Source organism: Lagopus leucura, unplaced genomic scaffold (genome assembly GCF_019238085.1).
Source record: "Lagopus leucura isolate 7727_CA_CO unplaced genomic scaffold, USGS_WTPT01 Super-Scaffold_100014, whole genome shotgun sequence".
In the NCBI taxonomy this organism is placed as follows: Eukaryota; Metazoa; Chordata; class Aves; order Galliformes; family Phasianidae; genus Lagopus; species Lagopus leucura.
In genome coordinates this window covers 4110408-4134643 of record NW_024962268.1, presented here as the reverse complement: position 1 = coordinate 4134643, position 24236 = coordinate 4110408, and the positions used below count along the sequence as shown (strand labels likewise).

The window sequence follows — 24236 nt, the reverse complement described above, 5'->3', positions numbered from 1 at the left end:
ATCTTCCTGAAATAGCGTTGCTAGGTGTGCAAATGATAAAAATGTGCAAAATGATAACATTGCTCACTTGGCTCCGGAAATTTTTTTTTAAATGGCTTCATGCAGTGTCAGTTGCTGTTTCTGGTCTCTCACATCTGTGTTCTTGATTTAAAGGGGGCAGCAGGATTATTGAAAAGTTACATTTGTAAGAGGTGTAAAATGTGTTTTCAGTTGAACAGTAGAGCTCGGGAATTCAGTACTGTAAAACAAGGTTTGTGTTCAAATTTTTACTATCACATTAACTTGGAAAGTTTTAATGAAAAATGTGCGGAGATCACTACTGTTTTCACTGATGGAACTTTGTAACAGCAGCAGGATTAAAATATATTCTTACTACGTAAATCATAGATTTCAACTATTGTTAAATGTGTGTTAAAAGTTGCTTTAAAGCTGAAGTAGTTTTAGTAAATGCTCACTGTCACAGTCTTCCTGTTGCTATGTTTGTTCGAGTGACAAGCAGTCTTTGGAGGATGCAGGTGACAATAACAGAAATTCTTCTTATTAGCACCAAGGTAATGTTGGAAGTACTTCAGTAAAAACTGCCTGCCTAGTTTGGCTTTCATATTCAGCTGAGGGACTTTGCACAGACCCAGCTAATAATTAAAGCCACGTTCTTAAATTTGTTGAACTGATGCCATGAATTTTGTTTCTGAGTCCCACTGAGATGTGTACTTTTGAATTTAAGTAAAGAAACAAGAGGTGACTTATTATAAATAAATCTCCATTACTCCAGACAAACTGCAATCTGTAACAAATGATTTTTTAAAATTTTTAAGGACAAAAAATGAAGCTCAAGGTTAAAAAAAAAAAAAAAAAAAAAAATAAAAGCTTGGAAAAGGTGTATTTCAGCAATATTCTCAAGAAACTGTAAGTTCATAAACTACATTATATAGATTTTTTTTCAGTTAAAATATGTAAAATGAAATATAAAGGGAATATTTGTACATCAGCGTCATGTACACTAAAGCACATGCAGAGATTCTACACGAGCACTGAAAGAATGATAACAGATGTCATGTCCACTAACTTCAGTGTTAATTTGGGAATTTTATCTCTGCAGGTGGTTTACTATGCATTAAGATCACCCTGATAGAAGCCAAAACAACATTCTGCATGCCTCAACAAGCATAGAGTGACCAAAATTAGCATATGTTCATATAAAACCAGCAAAGGTGGAATTTATATTTCAGCATTTGTAAATACCTATGCTAGATTTGAAATATGGTGTTTTACAGGCTGATTTTTCCCTTGTAAGTGGTAGTGTGTAGTAAGAGTTTCGACTTACATTATACACTTATCCTGACACGAGAGGTCTGTTTCTGGAGCGTAGTTTGAACTAGATGCTTCTGAAGGAAGAGGTCAATATGTAGGAATTGTAATCCTTTTATGTATGTACACATGCATAAACCCTAATCCTAACATATGTACACATGTATGATAACTTGATCATTTATCTAATCTATATATAAACTATATATTACTGTAAGAAGGTAACTGGTAACTGCTTGTTTTTGCATACTGGTGCTAAAGAGTGTTTTGCTGAAGAATACTGACTGTTTGCTAAAATCAAAATACTAAGTTAGAAGCCATTCATAAAAAGTATTTTGAAGTTATTTAGACTCAGTGGAGAAATGTATATTAATCTCTACCTGTAGCATCCACTATTTCAAATTCAAAATTAGGATGAAAGGTAAGGCTGCCACTTCAGAAGCTGGTCATCAGAAGGGTCAGATAACTATCGTGAAGAAAATTATTTGTTTGTGTACTGGAAGAATGCCTTTTCCTTGCCGCACATAATTGCTGTTGTCAAGTTTAGAGTACTGTAGTACCTCTTCTATGAGGAAGAACGTGCCTTTGTGAATTTACACTACGGCTTGTGGGCACAAAGTTTGGCCCTTTCTTTGATGTTTGTATGTTAATCCTGATTTGACTGTGAGATTATTCCAATTTTGTTGCTACTGAAATTCATTCTTACGAGTGTTTTAAAAAGATTTTACTGACATGCTGCGCAGGTTCAACATGAAGAATGATCAGATAAGACCTCATTGGTGGCCTTCCAATACACGAGGGAAGTTTATGAACAGGAGGGAGACTGACTTATACATGGTCTGACTGTGACAGGACAAGGGGGGATTGGTTTTATCCTAAAAGAGATATTTAAGAGAAAATACTTTTTTCAGAGTGGTGAGTGCTGGCACAGGCTGCCCAGAGAAGTTGTGGATGCCCCATCCCTGGGGGCAGCCAAGGACTGGCTGGATGGGGTGTTGGGCAGCCTGAGCTGGTGGGGGGTGCCCTGCCCATGGCTGGGAGACAGAACTGGATGGTCTTTAAGGTCCCCTCCAAGCCAAGCCATTCTGTGAGTCCATGATTATAGCTGGATTACTCACGTGCTATGTTATGTCCAGCAAACGGCAAATCTGTAACGAAACAATGTATTGGTTTAGTTAAATGCTTCAAGTTGTATCATAGATGCAAAATTAAACCTATTTCTCTGGCTCTCAGTTGCACATAAATTGCAGTCTAAGTACAGTCTCAGTTTTAAAGGTCTTGATAAATCTGATATGGGATGAATGAATTTTCTGCTGTTTGTGGTTAAATCCTAATTCTAGTTCCTTAATATTATGAATTAATTCAATAAAGTCTAAGAACAATACTTCTTCATGTAGACTAAATGGAAATCTGTGCAGTTTTTTATATTTTAAGGGAACCAATGAAAAATCCAAGGGATATAAAATTATTAGAAAAATGAGACTATTTAATATTACAGAAGATTCACAAATTCACCTTAACACTTTTTGAAAGGATAATTTTAGGCCTGGTTAAGACCACATAAATATTGGAGCTAAAAAAAAAAAAATGCAACAGAAGAAAGGATGAATTTTCGCAGCCTTAGAGGCAAACTATGAGATTTATGATAAAAACCTTCTTCTGTTTGAGATTGATCTCTGAGTAAAAGAAGATTAGAGGGAGTCACTTAGACATTTTTGAATTTTTATTTCCTTCCAAGTTTTTATAGACAGCAGTGTTACTCAAACAATGTTGGAATTCACTAAGAATTTTTGGAACTCACTTTCAGTTGTCTGAAATTGTTGGCTAATACTGGTTGAAAAATGTGAGCATTAGTATGCGGATTTTCAGTTAGCCTCACTGCTGTTCGAAATTTAGGGAAGTGTAGAGCTTAAGAGTTGGTGACAGTGCAAAAAGAAAGGGGTTAGAATGTGTTAGAAATTGAAGGTCTTCATAGCATATGTGACTTTAGAATGTGTTTGTTTGGTAGATACACAGCAGATGAGTGAGTCTTCTGGGGAAAGTTATTCAAAGTATTTATTTGATATGATTTGATATGAATTTGATGTGAAGTCCTCAAAAACCTACTGGTCTATATAAACTAACCCAAGGGGAATCATAATATTCTGTTACTTCTCTAGATTACAGAAAATATGAGCTTGCTTGATTGCGTTTCTATTTGTTCTGCCTCCCCCTCGCTTTATGAGGATGCTGCCTGGCAAGCTGTATGAACAAGACTGAAGTATGCTTTGTTTTGGGGGTTTCCTATGGCCTTGTGAAATAATGCAGATAATGCAGGGTAATTTCTTGCTCCCTTTTTTTTTTTTTTTCTTGCATCTTTTTTAAGAATTATTATCTTTGTAAGAGCTGTATGGGGCAGACACTGCCATGTGACCATGAGTAATAGGTAACTGGTAATGGAGCAAAAGATTGTAAATATGCTGACATATACTGCCAGTTCCTTTGCTCACCTGGATTTACATCTTTCTTCTTGTACTGTAAACCTGTGTCTAAGTAGTTTTTTGAACACTATTCTGATTTGAAAGATCATGTAGATGTGGCTGGGCAGTGAGATAACTATTCTTTTAGCTCTTTGGAAGTTACTGGAGCATAGCCCTTTATCGAGTGTAGGAGAGGATACAGCTCTCACAGCTCAGCGTGGCATTCTTGGATTATGTCATGGATATTGCCAATAGGAGGGCAGTAAGAGCGGCTGCTTAGATTAGTTGATTCAGTCCACTGTCTTATGGAATGAAATTTAGAGGAATAGAACATAATTACTGTAATTTCTAGAAGAAAATATTTTTTCCAATAATATATGTTTTATCCAAATATCAGTAAATTTTGGAATCAGGGTCAAAATTTAATCCATGTTTATTATTAAAGCATTATTCAAGTAAGGAACAAATGCATCATAGAGGAAAGTCTGTCCAGCTCTATTTTATGTAATAGGTTTAATAAACCCTATAGTGCTTCTTACTTTAAATAATAATAGTTTTTGTAGTAATTCGAGCATAATTATTAAGGACTTATTGAACTGGCAAAAAAAAAAAAGCATGTTCCTGTGCTAAGGGTTTGCTGGCTTTTCACTGGCAATGATCTTTATGATCTTTATGGATTATTTTTGAGTATTTGCAGTTACCATGGGGGGCAGTCTAGTTCATACCAATAATTTTATCATATGACATCACTGTGGAGTCCCTACAGCTGTATATTTTAAAAGAAAAAAAAAAAAAAGTTTGCAAGTTTAATCTTAATAATCTTCACCCAAAAAAGCAGACATGCTATGTCATAAAATAACTATTAGTGACTAGTTTGTATCCTATAAATCTAACTTGAGTTGATAATATGGTCCATTACCAGCTAACTGCACAGAGTATTTTTCATTTTACACTCTTCAGTTACTTTTTAGTGAAGTGTTAAAAAATATGAAGCTTTTCTCCTCTCTAAAATTGCACACTGTCTGTCTGTTATTAGGGAGATAACAGCTCTTATAAATGTTTCAGTAAGCGTTAAGTAGACAGTTATGTGCACTCTCATTCCACGCTTATTTGCTTACTGTAATAAACTGATAAAATATGTGTGGTTTGTCTCTGTGTATCTGCAGGCATCATGAGTCACATAGATTTCCTTTAGAAATAATGTTGTGTCTGCAGAATTGATTGGTTATTTTCATAAACCATCCAAAGGTACACAAATGACTTCTATTATTTAAACATATGCTGTGAAAGATTTGTAGAAGATTATCTCATGGTTACTAGATGCTTCTTGTTTTATTAACTCTTTGGGAGGTTAGTTTAACCCCAGAATGATTGTGGGTATCATGTCACATAGGTTTCTGTAAGTATTGCAATTGTTTGCACTGAAATTTTGAAATAAAAAAAATCTGTTTACCAGACTGATACAGCTGTTCAGTAACCTGCCATACAGTAACATCAGCCTTTGTCATCTCACAGTCATGAAAATGCCTAAAGAATAGTAGTTTTCCAGAAATAAATTCCTTTGTTCAAAAGACACATTTTATTTATTTCTAGTTCTGACATACTAAATGCAACTGAAAATTAATGTCCTATGGGTTATTATTCTGGCTGTCTTCTGCACGTCTTCCAGTTTGTATAGTATGATACTGAAAATAAAAGTGAATTTCCTCAAATGGTTGAAATTATGAATGAAGTATGAGAGGCAGTACTGTAAGAGGCTGAGATTAAATTCTCAGAGAAAAATCACAATCAGGTTTTGATAAAACTTGAGTTCTGTGTCAGAATTTGAATGTGTTGAGGGAGTTTTACTCGACCTATAGAATATATATCTACATGTTGAACTTCTGACTATCTTCTTATGCTTTCACGCCTATTAATAAATAATATTTCAAAAGCTATATGTAAATAGAAGTAGGACACTTCAAAATACTTGTTTTAACATGAATAGAGTGTATTTCTTAAGCTTCTTAATGAAAAATGACTGAGCAGTTTTATGAAATAACTTCACAGTTCTGCATGTTCAATTCAATCTGATTTAAATGTTTAAAGACAAGGGATGAGCTTAACTTCAAATAAAATCTCAATTCATCTTTTTGAAACTTTAGTTTTATTAATTAATTTTATTTTGCTGACAAAGGAAAACTAAACAAGTTGTCCCTGAGCACATCACATTTTATCTGAGTGGAGACAATTTACTTAAAACTTATTAATAACTTGATAACTTGTTAAGAGAGTCAACACTAAGGTTGTGGAGTATCTTCAACTTGATGGATCCTGAAACTGTCTTTTAGCCTTTGCACTAGAATTTACTGGTAGATAATTAATTGTATATAACAAAACTCATACCAGGGTTGTTTTTTTTTTTTTTGTAATAGAGAAAGGATCTGAAATTGGAAAGTTAAACCAGATGTGGACATTTTTGTAGATGTTTTTTCTTGGTCACATCACTAAGTGATTTATATTAATCATAGTCATGTAGTTGTAAGGCTTTACATGAATGGAAAGCCTTTTTGCTTTTTTCTACTTTAATTATTTGTCATTCAGTGTAATCCAACTAAATAATGCACCTTCCAAAGCCACTGCTGAATACACAATCACTGACTTCCTTGTGTAGTTTTCTTTAGCTTTTGTCAGTGCAGTGACCATGCTTCTAAGCATTTAATGGTTAATCTTGACAGATGCTGATCTAAAATGAAATGTATTATAGCTTTGCTTTCCAGTTTAGAAGTTGGTGCTCAGACAGTGTGGTCAAGTTTGTTATGCACTAACTTCTAAAGGTTTTCAATAGTATTCTCCAGCAATATGTATTTTGTCTCCCATTGCTCTGTCATGTTGTAGGTGTAAATCACAGCTCTTACCAGCTTCTCATATTACTGGAAGTGTGCAAAAAGTCTTCAGATTAGCACCTCAGTGTTAAATGTGGCAGTAAGAAAAACATAGCACCCTGTAGGAGTTTTGTAGGCAAGACAAGATAAAAGCCAGTTTTCCTTCTTAACTACTTAGCATCTTGAAACATCATTTTATTTGTAGCTGTCTCTTTCACTTAGTTACACAGTTGAGGCTATAAATGTAAGACAAAAAATGGACACTCACCATAGAAATTAACACCTAAAATTCAGTAGCTTATAGCGAATTGCTAAAACAGGATTTATGTGTTCAGCATTTGGCCTTTTCTACCTCCATGTTCTGTTTGTATAGCTTTACTTTTCATACAATTTCTTAATCTAAAGCAAGTAAGTTTGTCTGAACATATATCACTTTCCTGCTGTTTTGTGCATATTCCTTCCTTTTGCACTCAAACTCCAGAGCAGCAGTATCTCTTGCAGTTTTCTTATCCACTAAATGTCTTTCACACTGCTACTTCAGGATAGAAAGGACCCAAATATTCTTAAGATTTCTCTTATTGCTTGTGGCAAGAGGATGATTAAAGAAGTGACAACATTTCTCTGCTCTGTACACCTGTAGATTTAGTATCTGACCGGTGTAGTTGTTAGATGAAAGTTTTTGGGGTTTTAACAAGAGGAGAATCTATAGTTTTGTGCCCTGTGGTAGATTTGGGGCCAGTCTTGAGTTTTGATGCTTAGAATAGAGAAACAACATTATTTTATCTGTAACTTTAAAAATGAATAATTTAATAGATAAAAATTAAAATATTGAAGAGATATACAAAAGAAAAATTGGGAAAGTACAACAAAATGCTGCTATTTCTCAGCACCATGGAATGTTACTTTTAGACTCTTTTAAAGATAACTCAGATCTACTAAAATGCAATAATAGGTAAATCCCTTCATGTGCCTGGTTTGCCAAAATTCTGATTAGAAAGCAGGCATTCTAGCTGTGTGAGAACTATAGCATTTAATTGTAATTTTATCTGTTCTTCTCTTAAAATGTTCACCAACTGTTGTTTTGTACTTAACAGGTCACTACCCAAGTATTTGTGCCAACAAAAACGCATGAAATGCTTCATCGGATGACTGGAAAAGGATTATCAGCTCATTATCAGTTCTCAAGACAGCCATGCATTTTTGGTGATCGTATGGTATCTGTGCAAGTGACATTAACAAATACAACTGATCAGAAGATAGATAATATTCATATAGGGGAGAAGAAGTTACCCCCAGGCATGAGGATGCATGAGTTTAATCCAATAGGTAATTGTATTCTCTTTTAAAATCTTACTGTTTTGCCAAATTTCAAATATAGAAAGTGGTGGTCTTGCATAGTCAGACATATTCTTGCATATACACACAAGTCCTTATTCATGTCTCTCTAAATCTATTCATCCTCCAGTCTGCACTGATGCTTGTCACAAAAGATTTGAAAGTAGAAAATGGTAATGGTATTAATAAGATCATATACTCAAAATGTCACCGAACAGTCAATAGAATTCACTTCTGTTATGCAGAAAGAACATGAAAAATTCAGGGATGAACACACAATCCATTTCAGGTTTATTGAGTTCCACAACATGGTCCTGCTCTTTAAAGTAGTTGTTTCTCCAGTAGTGACTTCATGGTGGTAGATATCCTGTGAAGCTGTTTCTTTTGCAGAAATTAAGCTATATATCATCTACTGTTTCTTCCAAAATGTTGCTTTTCTCATTAAAACATAAATCCCTTGTATTCTTTGTATTCTTTGTCACTTTACCTATGATACAATGTATGTGCCCTGTTCCTATTGTCTCAGTTGTGCATCCAGCATTTGGAAACTATTTTATTAATACAGGTTTTTGTAATTACGTGAAATTATGGCGGGTTATATGTGCATTATAGTGTTCTTCTGCGTGTTTACTTTAGCTATTCAAAATGTTTCTGTGTAGAATGCCTTGAGCCTGAGAGATCTGTGACTGTTTCAATGGGTATCGACTTCTGTGATTCTACTCAGACTGCCAGTTTCCAGTTATGGTAAGTTCTCATGGAAGTGGGAATGAAAATCTCCTATAAAAGTAATAGCATGTGGTGCTTATTTTTTTGCCCTAATTGTAACATAAGTTTATTCTGGGTTGGCGATTCATGATCCTTGAGGTCCCTTCCAACCCTGGCCATTCTGTTATTCTGCAGTTTCAATTGTAGTGTTTAATAAATATTTAAATAATTGAACAACAGTTGTCAACATGCTGGATACCAAAAATGTTTTTAGAAAAATAAGATATAGTTGCTGTTCTGTTTTAATAAGAATTATGAGGTTTTTTTTTTTCTTTCTTTCTTTTTTCTTTTAGCTCTAGCTTGTAAACATGCAGATTCAATCTCAAATCTAGGCTTGGAATTATGTGTATAAGTGCACGAATTCTTTGACAGGTCATGTTTGAGAGGCATAAACTACTTTTCCAAGTTAGAATTACATATTCCCTCAAATTTTGTTTTTATTTCTTCTTTTAATAACAACACCTTGAAGGGAGCAGTCAGGTCTGATTAGCATGCTGGAATGTTTTATGTGTAGAATCGTAGGATTTAGAATTGCTCAGGTTGGAAAAGACCTTAAAGATAGAATCCAACCACAACTTAACCATAGTACTCCAACAACCCTCCGCTAAGTCATGCCCCTGAGCACCACATCCAAACAGTTTTTAAACACATCCAGAGACGGTGACTCAACCACCTCCCTGGGGAGCCTATTCCAGTGCTTAACAACCCTTTCTGTAAAGAAGTGTTTCCTGATATCCAACCTAAACTTACCCTGATGCAACCTGAGGCCATTTCCCCTTGTTCTGTCACCAGTGAGAGGAGACCAACCCCACTGTTACTGCAATCACCTTTCAGATATTAGAAGAGAGCAATAAGGTTTCCCCTCAGCCTCCTCTTCCCCTGACTAAACAGCCCCTTCAGTCTCTCCTCATAGGACATATTCTCCAAGCCCTTCACCAGCCTTGTAGCCCTTCCTTGGACCTGCTCTAGTACCTCAATGTCCTTTCTGTACTGAGGTGCCCAAAACTGAACACAGTACTTGAGGTGAGGCCCCCACCAGTGCTGAGTACAGGGGCAGGATTACTTCCTAGTCCTGCTCACCACACCATTCCTGATACAAGCTAGGATGCCATTGGCCTTCTTGGCCACCTGGGCACACTGCTGGCTCATATTCAGCCGTCAGTCCACCAGTACACCAAGGTCCCTTTCCATCAGACGGCTTACCAGTCATTCTTCCCCAAGCCTATAGGGTTGCCTGGGGTTGTTGTAATCAAAATGCAGGACCCGACACTTGGTTTTATTGAAACTCATGCAGTTTGCCTTGGCCCATCAATCTGGTCTATCCAGGCCCCTCTGTAGCATCTTTCTACCTCAGGCAGATCAACTCCCTCCCAGCTTGGTGTCATCTGCAAACTTACTAAGGGTGCACTAATCCGTTTATCAAGATCATTAAATAGAAGCAGTCCCAGAACCGAGCCCTGGGGACATCACTTGTGACCGGCCACCAACAGGACTTAACTCCATTTAACAATTTGGGCCCAGCATCCAGCCGGTGTTTCACATAGCAAAGCATACGCCCATCCAAACTGTGGGCAGCCAGCTTGTCCATGAGAATGCTGTGGAGACAGTGTCAAAGGCTCTACTGAAGTCCAGGTAGACCACATCGACTGCCTTACCTTCCTCTACTAAGTGGGTCACCTTGTCATAGAATGAAATCAGGTTTGTCAGACAGGATCTAGCATTCATAAACCCCTGCTGATTGGGCCTGATCCTCTGGTTGACCTTTAATTGGTCCATGATGGCTCCCAAGATTATCCGTTCCATAACCTTCTGCAGCACTGAGGTGAGACTGATAGGTCTGTAGCTACCAGGATCATCTTTCCATCCCGTTTTGAAGATGGGAGTCACATTTGCTAGTCAAATATTATTCCAGTCAATATTGCCAGCAAATATATTCTCTTTCTAAGAAATTGCAAATTAAAAAAGTGCATACTATGAGCAATTTTGCTATCTTAAGTGCTTGTTACTTCTGTTTGTGACTTCTGTAACGTGACTGTGTGAAACTAGGCTCAAGATTTGCTGACTGGAGAGAATCAAAGGAAGTAGCTGGCTAGCCAATTAGATTTTGTCTTACATGCTTGATTTATGTTTATTATGGTCATTATCAGCACATTCAGGATCCGTATTTTGAAGAGTTCCATTGCATGCTAGACTAGCAGAAAAATTTTTGAACCTGTGAGATCTTTGTTACAAAGCATCATTTGAAACCAGAGAAAAGGACTAGCAGTGTCGAAACATTAAGTATGGATAGTTGTGGCTCCTCCTTTTAGGAGCAATTCAGGCATGTACTACTTCACGTTGTCTTTGAAATGAGGCAAAGGCACTATGTGAATCTGTGAATCTTTTTTCCCCCCCACATATTTGAAAATAATATTTTTTGACATACTGTTGCAAGAACTACTGCTTTCTATACCCAGTAGCAAAAGGGATATTGAATAGGCATTCACACTGCAGCATTCTAAATTAGGGATAACTCTCATTCTTTCAGAAATTTCTGGACACCTTTCTTCAATAATATAGGAATTTTAATGTGCTGCTATTAAGCACAGCTTGCACAACTCACAGATTATTGAAGGTAAAAGCTTTTTAATCTAAATGTACTCAAGTGACTTCAAAATAAGATAAATTTCCTGTTTCAGGGGAAGGGATATTTTACTGTTGAAAATGTATATTTTTCTTCCTTGAACCTTTTTCTGCACACACATTCATTTTAACAGATAGTGGTATCTTTAGCGAGGAGTCTATAGCATGTAGTTCATGCACATCACGTTACAGTTTGTGCTTTTTGCCAGAATTTGGGAATGGGTTTGGACTGTTGCTTGATACAGGGCTTGTTTGTGAAGGGAAGTTCCTTTCTAGGCAATACAATTTCATTATTGCTTCAAAATGAATAAATATATTCTGTTTTTATTGTGAATAAAATATGCTCAGTGTATCAAGCAGGAATGCTCTTTTTTAAAAAAATGACTGACATTTTTCTTTCAAATTTATATTTTTAGTATACTAACGATTTCTTTTCAGAATTATACCATTTATTGCTAAGAATCTTAGAAATGAGGAGGATAAGCAATGTAGCATTAAAAATTGATTTTATGCAGATCATCACCTTTATGTTTTGGGAGGTCTGCTGTATTAGTGATGTATAAAAACTGATTACTTTCTCCAACATTGCCTAGTAATTGTTTATTATTTTCCTATTAGACAAACAAGACCGATCAATAATCCTGAACACCAACCAGACTATGAGTAACATCACTGTAAATAGATTTGCCTGAGACCTCAGTGGTGTATTCATTTTAATGATTTGGACAATGTGAGTCCAATGACAAAGCTCAAGCTAAGTTTAAAATTAAATTAAGAATAGGAATTGCTTACTTTGTTCCTTTGCTAATTGATAGGGCCCTGTCTCTTTGAGACTAGTTCTCAGTAAATAGTGTAGAAATCGTTAAAATATTTGTTGAATTAAATTTGCTGTTTTACTGTTAAAAATAAAATATTTGTTGTTCAAAATTCTACTGATGTCAGTTTTCTTTGGAGATATTGTGCATTCTGTCATTTTGTGGCCTGTATCCCAACACAACTGTAGCCTTCTTAATCTTTTATACTACTTTAAAATGTTATATTTAAAAGGAAGAATACGTCGAAAAAGTTTGTTAAAATGTAGTCTAAATATTGTGCATACACAGGTGTCAATATTCTTATATTTCCCGATAATGTATTTTTATGAAAACATTGTCAGTTATTTTGCATTTTTGTTAGAAGCATATTCAATAATAGTTTACTTGATCATAATAATTTTCTTTACATTGTTCTAAAAGGGAGCACTTTGTCTTGCATCAAATGTAATTGATCCTGAAGCAGTGTAATCACAATTACTCACTTTCTTAATTGGCCTGCCCAAAATCAGAAAATGGAAACCGATCGACAGTGTTTAAATCAATAGCTTTGTAGTAATGCTTGTGGGGGTAGGGAGATAGTGGTAATGGCTAGATCAATTGGTCTTAGATGCCAATCACGGACTGTGTGTTTTGCATAGCAAATGCTACCTTTCTGCTTGGGGATGTTCTGCTTGAACATCCTGTTGGTTCAATAAATACAAACTATATGAAGAAAAATAACGTGTAATAAAATATTTAGATCTCTTTCTGAATTTATTGTACAAATTAAGGACAATGAAGGTGAAATAGTATTTACAGAGAGGCTGAAAGGACTGAGCTCAGAAAGACTTCCCCAGAAAATTATATATTCTTATGAACTAAAGCTTATCAAGATCACGCATGTAATTAAAAAGAGGTGAAATGCCATGACTTGAAAACTGTTCCTAATCCATTTATTTAGAATATGCATTAGGATGCTCATTTTATGTACTAATAAGGCAAAAGTCTCTTCATTGCCATTTTTTATGTGCCTTCTCCTTGCAGAGACGCTATGTTTCCGTTACAGTGGTGTTCTGCACAATAATGCTTCCCTTGACTGGAAAGTTAAATAAATAGAGATTCCTGTTCTTATTGGTTTTGTTCCTTTTTGGATCCTACAGATCCAAAAGCAGTTCATTTTGGAACTTTCTGCAGCTTCTTTAAGCAGAATAGATATGGTTTTAAAGAATAAAATAATTTCTTGGCTAACGCAATGTAGTCAGGTTGCTTGTTGAATCGTGGATACCCTTGGTAGGTGTTAGCATACCCACCACCCCAGTAAGAGACCTCTGTCTTTGCCCAAGAAAGTGATCATCAGCAAACAGAGGAGAAAACAGGTCCTTGGTCTTGCAGACTAACTGTAGTATAATCCACTGACAGTAGATTATATATTTTTTTTCCACTATCAGTATTTCTTCCTTAGTGTGTTTTCTCCTGAGACACTGATCTACTGGTAATCATGGTCTTAAAAAATCTTATCACTCTTTTATTTTATTTTTACTACCTGGTATGTCGCAAAGCTTTAGGAGCTTAGCCATGTCAGAATTTGGCTTTGGATCCTTGGAATGAAGACATTTACAACCCTAGAGAAGGAAGGCAAGGAAGGTTACAAAGGCAGGAAGTTACAGCACATAGATGTTCTTCTGCTGTTTTGTATACATATATTTAGAATTTCAAATTCCTGGCTGTGTTTGCAAAAGCCAGTAGGCAAATCTCTGACATGTTTCAGGTGTTTAGTGAGTGACTCAGTGGGAAAGGGAGGTCTCCTACTTACAACTTTGAGATCTGAAAAAAAGGGCATGAAACTTGTTCTTACCTCCTCTTGCCTTTGTTTTTTATCCCACTTCTTGCTCTCTTAGCACTTCCTGAAGCTACAAAAGAACCACAGCTTTGAATATAATATTAATTTACAGAGAATCTGTTTTCTTCTTCCCTGGTATTTTGAAAAGCATGCAGGATGTTATTCTCTTTTGTGCAGGATATTGTTCTCTTTGAAACAATATCTTGTAGGGAAAATGTCCATGCCCTGCATCTCTTCATCTGAACCTGCTTTTCTCAAGACTTAAGTGTGAGGAATACAATAAGGGCTCCCAAGAAGAAAGAGAAGTGGCACAAAAGCAACAACTTTGTGCCTTTCATTCTTACACTGAATAATGAGACCATGGGAAAATAGTGTGGTCTGTGGCAAAGATTTCTGTAGGTATGGACTGGTCACCTAATGCAGGACAAATATTGCTAGAAGAGCTAGGACCGTGGACATACTCTCCTCCTATTGCGATGCTATTATGAGAGAAAGGAACTGTCTGTCTCCCTTATATACTCCAGACTGTAGAAGGAGTATTTTGCAGACTATTGTAGAAGGGATTGGTATAGCAGGAAGAATCTGGCAACATCCTAAATGAAGTGAAATCCATGAATAAAATTCGGAAACCTTATTAATCTGCTCTCTCTGAGTTTAACCTTACTGTACACACTTCAAGAAGAATTTCTACCTGCAAAATAGAATAAACGAGGAGGATCAGTTGGGTAGCAGTCAGTATTTCATTTGAGTGTAAAAATGCATTGAAATTACATTCCTACGCAAAATCATGATTAGAACTGTGTAGTAGAATATGTTATGGAATGTATTAAAAGTTAATGTTAGAGAAGTAGGACTGACTTCACATCAGTCAATTGCGTTTTTACTTGTTTCTTAAAGTTTCCTTACCTAATGCTTTGTCAGCAGATCACTAAGTTGTTTAGAGATAGTGGATATTAAGAAAAGCAGTGCTGTACTCTTCTCTTTACTTCATTACTCTGAAGTAGTCAGTTGGCCCAGTTCCAGAAAGCACATATATCTAGACAGACAACTGATCTAGAGAAAGCAAGGCTGGACATGAACACGTACTCTGATTTTTTCTATTTCTCAAGTATTTTTTTCATGGAAAATCAGCAAGAGTGAACGAGCAAAGTCTGCCATTCTTTTTTTTTTCTTTTTCTTTTTTTTTTCCAGGAATTTAGTGTGGTGTTCTACCTCTTCCATTCTTTTTTTTTAATCATTTGTGAAGATCTTTTGAATATAAGACAAAAGTAGTGATCTGTTTTTCCATACATGTATTCTGAGTCAAGCATATACCACTCTGCTTTGCTGGGTATAAAAACAAAGAGAAGCATGCAAGTAGCAAGAAGACTGTTGCCCAGCTTCTTGCTAAAATAATAAGCTTTAAAAATTAAGGCTGCCATCCGAAGAGTGCTTATTTATATTAATTTTAAAGATTTTATATCTTTTTAAGGAGGATATTTTAAGAGGACGTTTTTTCTCTGGTCATTTGTTACGGCAGAGGGAACTTCTCCCTGTTTACCTTTTGTAACCAATCTTTTTTTTTTTTTTTTTTTTTTTAATAGGAAGAGAAATAAGGAAAATGGATATCAGTTTCAAAATGATGGGGGCTAGCTATTCCCACTGCATGCATATGAAGGAGAGTTAAAAGTGTACACTGTCTATAGGATTTAATGTTTATCTTGCAATGTCATCTGTCATGGAGCTGGTGTGTTCCTGTGGGAGCATTATCACCTTTCATTTTTTCATCTTCATTGGGTACATCAAAACATAAATTCATGTGATCCTTTGAATTATATCATGAAAGTTGTGTCTTACAGAAGTCTTAAAAATATAGTATTTATAGTTTATCAGTTATTAAGGCAACAATAAGCATAATGATGCCTGACTATTTGTGCCTAAATTTGCAATTCAAACCAAAAGAAAGAGACTGCTATGTAGTGGTGAGGTATTGTTCTCAAACATCCCTGTCTGTTTGATTCTTTTTGAGCTTTCTTCTACAGACTTTTCCTTTAGAATAAGTTTTTCATTAAGGATGCATCTTACAGATTTTACTAGCTAATAGCAGAAAATGCAATCTTAAAGTTCTGAAATTTAGAAACTTTTGTTTTAGAGGCTTGAGAAGCTCTTTTCTGATAAGCTTCTTCAGCTTGATTTCTCAGGAAAAGTAGAGCATCACCACCTAAGAGATGTTTCAGTGCAGCTTAACCAATTTTATCCATTCTCTGCCACACCTTTTAAATGTTAATACACTCAATCTTTGAGCCATTTCTTCAGGTTTTTATCTAAACATTATTTATACTAATTAACATCCAAAGTATGAATAAATAAGTTAAATACGCTGGAATTTTGTTAACTAGATATTTGGGGACATCGCTCACTGTTATACTGCATGACTCAACTTTATTATTAAACATAGCCATTAGATATCTGATGTAATTAATATCCATCTGTGGAAGTACTCAGAACTCAACTGGACAAGGCCCTGATCAATGTGAACTAAGGTGGCCCTGCACTGAGCTGGAGGTAGAACCAGATGTTTTCAAGAGGCGTCTCCCAACCTGAAATATAGAACTATGAAATTGCTTTCGTTAAATGAGATATGACTGCATCTCTAGTATAAAAATACAATAAAAGAGATGCAGATCAATAAATAAAATCTCTGTATTTAGTTTGTGATGTGTGTGATAGAGACTATTAAAAGACTAAAATGTGAATTTACTGTGAAATTCTGAATTTGTGAAATTATGAAATAATTACGAAATTATTCTGAAATCAAACTAATGCAAAGTAAAACTAGATGTTGGCTAAAGTGACATTAAAAACAAAGTGTTTTTAAAGAATAACCAGCGGTCAGTTTCTGCCTGCAAGGTATGATAGTTTGCTGTTTATCAACTAATATGAATTAACTTGTAATCATTAGGGGAAAGGAAGTGGCTTGCTTTTTAGCAGCAGAATAGTGCGTGGACCTTTCAGATTTCAAGCAATGCTCATTGCGTTCACTCTTAGTGTGAAAAGATTGTTACAAGCATTTCAGAGAGATCTAATTACAGAAGTTACAATTCAAGTTTATGTACAAATGGCATATCCAGACACCAGAAGGCACAAATCATTGTTATAAAGAATTGTTATTTTGTTTTATGCTGACTTTATTTATCACACATATTGCTTAAATATGGGATATAGTGTTGGCTGGAGAAATGAATAATACTAATTAGAGTACCATTAAAAGCTGTAGTACTATAGTAGGCAGTATAGATGTATATAAACAGTAAAAAATTATGGGGCAGCTGATGAAAGAACCTTCCTTCAGCTTTTCAGCCACTGGAATTCTTGATCAATTTGAAAAAAAAAAAAAAAAATCAAGAAACTACTTCTGCAATGCACTTAATCCCACCAGCAAATCAACCTATCCCTGATCTTTTAATGTGTTAATGACTTTGGAGATGGATGATATTTAAGAAATACAGGAGTAAAAATGTGAATATTTCTTAGCAAAGCTGCTTTTTAAAGAACCGTTTAATAAGGGATTCTTTGTCAAAGGAGAATACTGAGATTTCAAGGGATTGTTTCACTATATGCTTACTAAATAATAATTATCAGTCAACAAAATGATTAATTTAATTTGAAAGGCCCATATTGAGATTATGTGCATAAGAATAATTAATACCTATCAGAAGATAGAAAATGAATGTATTAGTACCAATACATTTGCTTATGAATTTGGGTAACTGTGGTAAGTATTTAAGTTTTAGCAATTTAGTAATAGGAACATCAAATGTTTTCCAGTTTTCAAGTGGCTTATCTTGCATCTTTAGAAGGATGAAGAGACACGTTTTCTGCATTAATCATCTAGTAATCATCAGTCAATTCTATTCCAAAACTTTAAAGTTGCAAAGTTACTTTTAAAAGAAAAAAAACAGTAGCATGTTAGAATTTAATTTAAATACTGTCGATCAAACATATTTTCCATTCTAATGATTGTATCATTATATTTATGTAGGGTATCTGAGGCATATCAGCAATCAATATATATTGGCCATTTAGTACAACAGCAAAATAAAAGCTGTTTTCCAAAAATTCCTCATGCTTCTAAGCTGTAATAAAGATTCTGACTGAATATGCTGATCCTGAATTACTAGCTGAATTCTGTAAGCTATAATTAGTCAGCCAAACATAGTGAAGTTTTGTGGACTTGGAAAACCCCAGTACAGAATAGTTGGAAACTTACAAAATTAAATGGTTGTGGAGAGCAATTTGACAACAGGTAGCAGAGGGTCCATCTTGTCCAGTCTCTGCAAAAGCAGGCACGTCCAGAGCAGATTGTCCAGGACCATTTCAAGGTTTGAAGACCTCCAGTAATCACTAATGATAGTCCAGATTGTTAATGAAGATATTAAACAGGACTGGTCCTAATATTGATCCATAGGGTACTCCACTTGTTATTGGTGTCCAACTAGACTCTGTACCACTGATCTCTACTCTCTAGGCCCTGGTGTTCAGCCAGTTTGTGATCCACTTGACTGGACTGTCTATCCAGCCCACACTTTAACAGCTTCTCTATGAGGATCTTAGAGGAGCAGCCTCAAAGGCCTTAAGGAAGTTCAGGAAGACAGTATGCACTGTTCTCTCCTCATCAATCAGCCTCATTTGGTTGGTCAAGCATGGCTTCCCCTTGCTGAATCCATACTGTCTGCTGCTCATTATTTTCTTCTCCTTCATGTGCCTGGAAATGGTTTCCAGGATGAGCTGTTCCATCACCTTCCCAGGGATTGAGGTGAAGTAGATGGGAGTGACATTTGCCTTCCTCCAGTCCCAGGCACTTCTCCCAGTTTCCATGACTGAGCTAAGATTATAGAGTGGCCTTGTAATCACATTTGCTAGATATGTAAGCACACGTAGCTGCATCAGGGCTCATGAATACCCTAAGGACAGTAAATTTTTTTTTAATCTCTCCCATTCTCCAGTATGCTTTTAAGTCAGCCATTCTGCTGTGTTTGTATATAGATATGGGAAATGTTACAAAATCAAAATGATTTTTTTTCCATTCCCAATCGTTTTGATTTTGACATTTTGAACCATTATTATGGTTCCTTTAGTCTTTGTTAGAATTGGTCCTATTTCTGGGACAGCTATTGCTAACAGAATTCATGAATGACATTTACTTTAATAGAATTGTAAAATGCATAAACTTGCAAGCATACAGTTTATACAGATTGAAAATTAACCATAATATGAACGAAAGTTACTAATTCAGAAATATGAAAATATGCATTCTGTGTTAATACTATCTTTGTACTGAAGAATATGGATCAACTTTACTGATGTTAGAAATTAGCGGAGTTTGGGGCTAACAAGGTAGAAATCAAACAGGTAGCTTTTATGCTGTTTATAGATTTCATAGTTGATATGTATAAATCTATTTTGAAGCTCTTCATTGATTCTCTTTTGCCAGCACCAAGGATGATCATTTCAATGTTAGCATTCAGCCCCCTGTTGGAGAACTGCTTTTGCCAGTCACTATGTCAGAAAAAGACTTCAAGAAGGAGCAAGGTGAGAAATACTGTTTTAGAAGCTTCGGTAAACGTATATGGATGAGAAGAGGTTGTGTGGCTTTCAATTTCCAAGTGTACAGCAAGTGCTTCCAGTGTAGCTGCTTGTGTTAGTCTCTATTAGTATTCTGTCTGATACTAATGATTTAATTTAAAAATATCTTTAAAAGGACATGCAGTGCTATTTGACAGGTGTTCAGTATGCCTTTAAAAACACAGATATTATCCTTCACCCTGAAACAGTCTTTTGGCTTAGAGTTTTGTCTTCTGTCATGAAATATACTGTTTCCTGCTTGCAGAAAAGCAAAAAGTTGGAACTCCAGCTTCCAGTAGTAAATCAAACACATATTGATACTCTTGTCTGTATTTACTAGTCCTTTTTCCAAAGCTGCTCTTAAATAACACTGTTGTATTTGTTCAATTACTTGAAATTTTCATATTTTTTCTTTAAGCACTTCATATAAAAAGAATATTCTTTTGTATAATTAAGCAGGAATTCTTTTAATGTTGTATCTTTAAAGTATAAGTTTTTTCTCCTGGTTCAAATAGAAACCTCCGTGAGAGCTCAATTATAACTCAAATTATGTTATACAAAATAATTAGAAAACAGTGTAGTTAAGTAGAAGAGCGGGAATTAAGTGGAACATTCCGTACTACTACCCTTAAGTTGTATGTAGTTCCTGGATATTTTAAAATATTAATTGCATTTTGGATGCATTCAGATGCAACAGTGTTTGCTCATTCATCTATCTCAGTGTATGGAATTTACATGTGTAAATCTTTCTACATTGAGATAAGAATATACCCATGGGATCTGTCTCATTGCTGTGTAAGGCTCAGAAACTCAGTATATCCATCAAGCAGTCGAGAATACCGATGAGTAAGCCTGTGTGTTAATAATTATTGCTTCAGAGCATTTCTTATGCTTTTTGAATGATTGAGAAAGTAGTTTAAATATTGCCTAGATTATTTTCAGTTAAGCTTACTGTTGCAATGAAAAGTTTGGGTTGTGCTTTGTTTTCTTAACCCATTTATACTTATCTGCTGTTCTTACCCTTTGCTTGCTAAAGCCTGCCTCTCTGCTTTATACCTGCTCAGCAACCCAAGGTGAGTGATTGAATGAGGCTGTCGCACATTTATTTTAAACCGTTCCCTTCTAAAATGTGTAGTTGCAATTGTAGGGAAAGAAAAGCAGGTTACTGTGGTCTTTTCCCCATGTTTTTAAATTTGCTTGCTTTGAGATACTTGGATAGAGTTTTTGTACATTTTGCTGTGACTGAGGGCTTTTTTTCCTCCTGACTGGCCATACAGAACCATGAGCACATAGAAGAAGTGTACTTGGAGAATAGCTGTGCTCCTCTGTGGAGTTGTTGCCAAAATTCCTTTTTCTTCTGCCATTTTACTTCTATGGTTGTTGATTATTTGTCTGAATAAATCTGGCAGCTGTTTGCTATGTTTAATAGAGCAGAAAGGCTACTCTGAATAAAGCTATTTGAAAATTTGTTTATATGAAGTATTTGTAAATCCATGAAGGTCTCTTGGCATTTCTGTATTGCTCTCTCTGTCTCCCTGAATTCATTCTTTGATGCAGGACTTGATGCTGGCAAATTTACCACAGGTTTAAAAACCCTTGCAGTTGCTTTTTTTTTTTTCTTTTTTTTTTGTTATAGGTATCAGCTGCTTCAGAATATTCCTAGTAATAGAGGTCTCCATTCCCAATTTTACCTATTTATTACAGGTATCTAGGACCAGCTAGTATTTGAAGAGAATTACTGTGTGCTCTTGCTAAATGAAAAATCTGAACTGCATTAATAAATGTAGGGCAGTTTAGAAGTTAGTATGTATTATTCTATTTTGCATTTAACTTCAATGTGTCTGTATTCTCCAAATGAATCTGATTTATAAACTTGTTTTTTGCTTATCATGCTTTCATTTATTTGTTTGTTTATTTATTTACTTACTGTCTTTTTGGACAAGAGATGTTTCAAGTCTCATAATAGGAAATGCCTGATTTTATTTGCAACCAAAACAAATAGGGAAAAAAACAGCAAAGGAACGAGGAGAATATTAGAAACACAAGACTATACTGGGGGAGAATGAGAGTATGCACAGGTTTTAAGGATTTTTACATCAAAATTGTGTGTATAATCTAATCAGAATGCTAAAGAGAAATACCCAGCACTATACTGAAACACAGAATAAAATTCATTGCTTCACATCTTTACTCAATTACACTGCGCTGTTTTGCATTGTCTGTTACATCTGTGTTTTTTTCATTTTATCCCTGATGGCATAAGGAGAGGGAAATGGACAGGTTATTGAATATTCATAGCTGCGAAGGCTATCTAGTGGTAGCAGCAAACCTCAAAAGCAGTATTTGTGCACATGCTGTGCATGGTGTGCTTAGCCTTGCTTAAACCATGCTGCCTTTCCTCTCCTCCTGAGCTGGGGGATCCTCCTGTGAGGTAATGCCCCAGAGCTGCTGCTGAGCTAACATTCATGTTTTGACAATTCCGAAGCAGTGGGTAAAAATAGTATTGTTAAAATACTTTTTACCCCTCTGGTTAAATATTTTTACTTCAGGCCTGAGGATTTCATATCCTATCGCACCACGTCCTCCAGAAAAGCTGGGCTTGTTTAGCGGGAATTCAGTAGAAGTCTGGCATGTACTGCTGGGATCTCTGTATCCAAATTTTTACCAGTCTGCTTTTGTAAATATCAATAGAAAAAATCCTCAGGGGCTTGATTCAGAATAGGACTAATCTGGTAGCAAACATACCTTGTTCTCTGCCGGTATAACTTTTCCAATTTTATTTCCTTTTACCATTAAAACGTGTAGTTATTTCAATTTATCAGTTAGGTAAACCAGATCAATTGCTGCTCTCTGACTTGAGTTTCTTAGATTCCAATGTTTCACGCAGTATTAAATGTGGTATGTAATTGTTAAAGGTGGGGATTGGTTAGAATTTTTATTATTTCAAAATAGCCAAGTAAAACTACTTCAAGTATAAGGATTTCCACCCACACTACTTAACTGGCATATTTTATAATAATTGTTTTCAGGAAGTGCAAAAGTGTATGTACTTTAAGAGTAAGGAAGGAAAAGAAAAAAAAAAAAAAACCAAAAACTTGGTTGACTAAACAAATTGTTTTCATAATTTTATTAAAATTTATGCATCCAACTTCTCTTCATAAGAAGCAAGATGCTAATTCTTTAAGTGGTTGGACATTCTGGTCCTTGACTACCACAAGCAATCATATTTGATGCCCCTTAATTAGAGCACCCTTTTTTCTTTCCAGGTTCTTTTCCACCTCAGCAATCGAGACAATACATTTGCTTACCATGCTGCTCTCCTAAGTGTTCTTTTGCATGTAAATTAATCTTGATTCAGTTTACACTGTCATGCTGAGTGGTACAAATTGCCTATAACAATAAAACAGCATGAGTTAAAAATAAAGGGGGGTGGAAAGGCAGATTGAATGTGTGCCTTACTTGATAGGATGTTACTTTGCTTTATGCCAATACATTAGTCGACGATAATGAATCTTCTGTTCTGAAAAGCATGGTTTAGTTGATTTTTTTAATTTTACTTCAATGGAGCAGTACCTTGTCTTTTATAGAACAAGTTAGACAAACCATTAATGACAAGAGTGTTAAGGTTAAATATGAAGCAATGCATTCACTTCTCTGAGTGCTATCCATCTTTCCATTTACAGGAGGTTGACAAAAGTACTGGCTTTGTACAACATTTCCTTTAATTACATGCTGCGGGAAACAGGCTTTTAACATAAACATAGTTGCATTCATTTATTCAGCATTTGCTCTTCAATAGAGCTTAATGGAGAAGGTTTAAATCCTAAATGAGTACACACATCTCTCAGCAGTGTTATGTCAGTCCCCATGCTCTGCTTAAAAGCTGTTCCAGCCTGCGTATGTATTTTTTAAAGCTTTTGCCTAATAGTGAAGTTAAACAACTTGAAACAGAATGTACCATTCCCAAGATAAAGCTGATTTTTATAGAAGTTGCATGCTTATTTTTGTTCCCTTCAAGTGCAGATCACGTTCAAAAATATCCCATTATTTACTCATAAGCTGTTCTATTTTTACTTTGATACTTCTTATATTGTAACAGTGGCTAATGCTCATTCTAGTGCATTAAAATTTTGGATTTTTTTTTAATTGCTACACTCAGCATCTTTGTGCCATTTGCTATGGGTTTGAACTGTCTGTACAGCCCTAAAATATTAGGCTTTTGAGAGTTTTGCACTTTTCTATTATTAATGTTACTGTTGATTACAGATATGTGATAGTTCTTCCAAAAGTACTGTGTTCTATTATTTGTGTTTTCAGCTTCTGAACATAATATAAAAATACACACACAGTGCTACGGTGTAGTTCCTGTTGGATTTTAATCAACATGAGTGTCCTGCAAATTATTCTTATAACCAATGAATATTAATAGGAGATAAAATGTTGGATTTTTGTTGTTATTGTTAAAATGATCCTAAATAATACTTCTTTACTTTTTTTTTTTGTCATATGCCTTCATGTAATCTTGATATTTCTGTTCCATTTATAGTAATATTAAAATTATTTTAATCAAAAAGTTTGTGAAAAGAGAGAGGTGCTAACTGAGTTTCCCAGTTTCTAACATGTTGACTTTATCTTCATGAACTAA

General features: G+C 35.2%; 1 protein-coding gene across 1 annotated transcript in view; it reads left to right on the top strand.

Annotated features, from left to right (window-relative positions):
* Positions 1-24236, top strand: part of AP3B1 (adaptor related protein complex 3 subunit beta 1) — a 159572-nt gene that overhangs the window by 122421 nt on the left and 12915 nt on the right. The window contains exons 22-24 of the mRNA XM_042875404.1: positions 7726-7957; positions 8626-8710; positions 19461-19558. Of these exons, the coding sequence (XP_042731338.1) occupies positions 7726-7957; positions 8626-8710; positions 19461-19558 (415 nt within the window). The remainder of the gene's footprint in view (positions 1-7725; positions 7958-8625; positions 8711-19460; positions 19559-24236) is intronic.